Source organism: Cajanus cajan, chromosome 4, assembly GCF_000230855.2.
Source record: "Cajanus cajan strain Asha chromosome 4, NIPB_CcT2T_4, whole genome shotgun sequence".
NCBI lineage: Eukaryota > Viridiplantae > Streptophyta > Magnoliopsida > Fabales > Fabaceae > Cajanus > Cajanus cajan.
The window spans coordinates 1106927-1110538 of NC_138520.1; the positions used below are offsets into that span (position 1 = coordinate 1106927).

General features: G+C 53.7%; 1 protein-coding gene across 1 annotated transcript; it reads left to right on the top strand.

The window, feature by feature from the left end:
* Positions 1-913: 913 nt before the first annotated feature.
* LOC145957000 (uncharacterized) lies at positions 914-1300 on the top strand. The gene has a single exon (XM_083073230.1). The coding sequence runs from the start codon at positions 914-916 to the stop codon at positions 1298-1300; it is 387 nt and encodes a 128-aa protein (XP_082929356.1).
* Positions 1301-3612: the final 2312 nt, after the last annotated feature.

A 3612-nucleotide genomic window follows, 5' to 3' on the forward strand; every position in this document is an offset into this window, starting at 1 on the left:
CCAGCGTTGAAGCCGAGATGGTAGCAAATGTGGACGCCGAGCTAGCCGATCATGACAATCCCCCTGATTGGCGGGACGAACTAAAGGCATACCTCACCGGCGGAATCGCACCCACCGAACCGGCCGAGGCCAAGCGATTAAGAACCCAAGCCAGTAGATACGTGGTCATCGCCGGCCAGCTATACAAACGCGGTTTCTCTACCCCACTACTCAAGTGCCTAAATCCCGCCGAGGCTGACTATGTGACGAGAGAAGTGCATGAGGGTATATGCAGACTACATTCAGGGGCAAGGACGACCGTCTCTAAACTTCTACGAGCCAGGTACTATTGGCCGACCATGAATACCGACTGTGCAGCGTTCATAAAGAGATGCCAGCCATGCCAGAAACATGGCAACTTGATCCACCAACCGGCCGAGCAGTTACATTGCATTCCCCCGGCCTGGCCGTTCGCCACGTGGGGGGCCGACATACTCGGGCCATTCCCACTTGCCAAGGGACAATGCAAGTTCCTCATTGTCGCCGTCGACCTATTCACCAAATGGATTGAAGCCGAGCCGTTGGCATGCATTTCCGCTCATCAAGTCCAGAAATTTCTATGGAGGAACATCATTACCCGGTTCGGCGTCCCGCACACTCTGGTGACCGACAACGGCCTTCAATTTACTGACCGGAAACTAAATGAATTCCTGAACGGCTTGGGCGTACAGCATAAGGTCACGTCGAACACCCGCAAACGAATGGTCAGGCCGAGTCGGCCAACAAAGTCATCTTGGTAGAGTTGAAGAAACGCCTGGGAGAAGCAAAAGGGGCATGGGCCGAGCAGTTACCCGAAGTGCTATGGGCTTACCGATGCACCCCACAGTTGACTACACAAGAAACTCCTTTTCGCCTAGTCTATGGATCCGATGCAATGATCCCAGTAGAAATTGGAGAACCTTCGTTCCGCCGAGCCCACTACGATGAGTCGAACAACGAAGCCGAGCTTCGGGAAAACCTGGATAGCGTGGAAGAGATTCGAGACCGAGCACAAGTTGTGGCCGAGGCCACCAAACAACGTTACAAAAGAAGATTTGACAGCCGGGTAAAACCTAGAGAATTCCGCGAAGGCGATCTCATTTGGAGAGCCACAGGCGAGGCAAGGAAAGATCCGAGACAAGGGAAACTCGCCCCAAATTGGGACGGCCCCTTCCGAATCCGACACAACCTGAATAACGGAGCGTACAAGCTGGAACACCTATCGGGAGAACCAATTCCGAGAACTTGGAATTCCTCTCATTTGAAAATGTATTACAGATGATGTAACAGTGCACTCTTTTCCTTAGCCGACTCTATTTTCCCTAAGGAGGGTTTTGGGTCGGCAAAGTTTTTAACGAGGCACTTCATTAAATAAAGTTTCAAAATCATTATATCGTTTGCAATTTCATTGTATGCCTAGGTCGAGCACTACGCATCAAAGCAGTGAAACCGACCAACTCTCGGTCGACGATGAAAAACGCACTCGTGCCCCAGGCCGAGCACTACGCACAACGCGTACCAAACCCCGAGCAATCCTCGGTCAAGTTTGAAACGTGCACTCGCACCCCAGGTTTCCCTCCCGAGTACCCTCCTCGGCTAAGGATGTGCCTGGGCCGAGCACCATATCGACGGCGACGACACCGACCAACGTTCGGTCGACGACGAAAAACGCACTCGTGCCCCAGGCCGAGCACTACGCACAACGCGTACCAAACCCCGAGCAATCCTCGGTCAAGTTTGAAACGTGCACTCGCACCCCAGGTTTCCCTCCCGAGTACCCTCCTCGGCTAAGGATGTGCCTGGGCCGAGCACCATATCGACGGCGACGACACCGACCAACGTTCGGTCGACGACGAAAAACGCACTCGTGCCCCAGGCCGAGCACTACGCACAACGCGTACCAAACCCCGAGCAATCCTCGGTCAAGTTTGAAACGTGCACTCGCACCCCAGGTTTCCCTCCCGAGTACCCTCCTCGGCTAAGGATGTGCCTGGGCCGAGCACCATATCGACGGTGACGACACCGACCAACGTTCGGTCGACGACGAAAAACGCACTCGTGCCCCAGGCCGAGCACTACGCACAACGCGTACTAAAACCCGAGTAATCCTCGTATGAACACAAGCTGAAGCTTCGACGACCCAACGTTCACGGAAACCGAACACACTCGTATAAACAAACACAACGCGCGTCGAACACCGTCATAAATCACAAAATCTAACCTCTCGGCCACACACACAACTCGGTTTATAATCATTGAACACTTGTAAACACGGAAAGTTAACATTCAATTAAGTACAAGTATTGCCGACCACAGCGGCTACTTACAAAAAATATATCTACCGGCGCCGATGGCCAAGTTACAAAAAGGCACTAACGGCCCGGTTACAAAAAGCAAGCAAACCTACTCTACCAGAATCGGTTCCTACACTGCGGCCGAGACGTCCGGATTACCATCACCTACCACGTCTATAATTAATTGGGTCATCTTCCTCTGTAGACGGAGGTACCGGCGCATGCGTAGAGATGCCTCGGCGGGGAGCCTCGTCATCAGGGCTGGCTCCCTTCGGGAACTCGGCATAACTGATGTACTTACCCCCGTAAAAATCTCGGCCGACGTCAAAGTTAAAGTCAACCGGGATCTCGCAGAAGTACTGAGCTTGTCGAACCGCTTGATGGAATCCCGCATCATGTTGTTCGAGGATCTTTTCGGTGGCCTCGGCTTTGAGTTTGGTATGCGCCTCAGTGAACCGAGCAATCTCAGCCGCCGCAGCCGCGACCTCAACTTTCATCCTCTGCACCGACAACTTCAAGTCATCGGCCTCCCTCCTATAGCCATCGGCCGATCTCTTTAGTTCGTCGGCTGACTCTATGACTTTAGCATTTGTAGCCAAGGCCTCCTTCACTGTTGCCTCGGCCTCCTTTAACCGGGTCTGAAGTCGCTCAGTCGAGACCGCCGACCTCATCATCACGTGCTTGGCTACCAGCGAAGTCCGCACGTCGAGCTCGCAAAAGAGCTTGTACTCGGCCTCCATAGACATACCCTCCAAGTACTGGAGCCCCCCTCCGGTAGCGAGGTCAGGGCTAACCAAGTTCTCGGACTGGACGGCCGGGGCCAAAAAATTTGACCCTGTAACAACAGCCGAGATAGCAAACCCCCCACATCCGGACTGTTCCAGCGTTATCTGTTTTTGGCGCTTGGAGGAGGTGCCCGGCTGCTCGGTTTCCACGTTCGGGTCGGTCTGACGTGGCCGAGAGGTCCCGGTCCTCTTTCTCTGGTCGGCCAAGGGAATTATTACAGGCGAGGGCTTATCCCTCGCAATCCTCAATCCCGACTTCGCCGGTGGCACCTTCCCACTGGCCTTAGCATCCTTGGCTCTCTTGGCGAGCATGGCGGTCACGTCGAGGTCCCCTTCGGCCATCAGTCCTGCAACGAAAGAAGTTTTAACATCAATTCAAAACACTGCTACACTACCGAAGCCTAAAACACATACCTAGCAAGGCCATCTCGAAGTGAGACGTCTCGAATCGTCCAAGAGGCCTCAGACAGGTAGGCCCTTCGGCAAATTATTAAGAAGCTCCACAATTTCTTTAT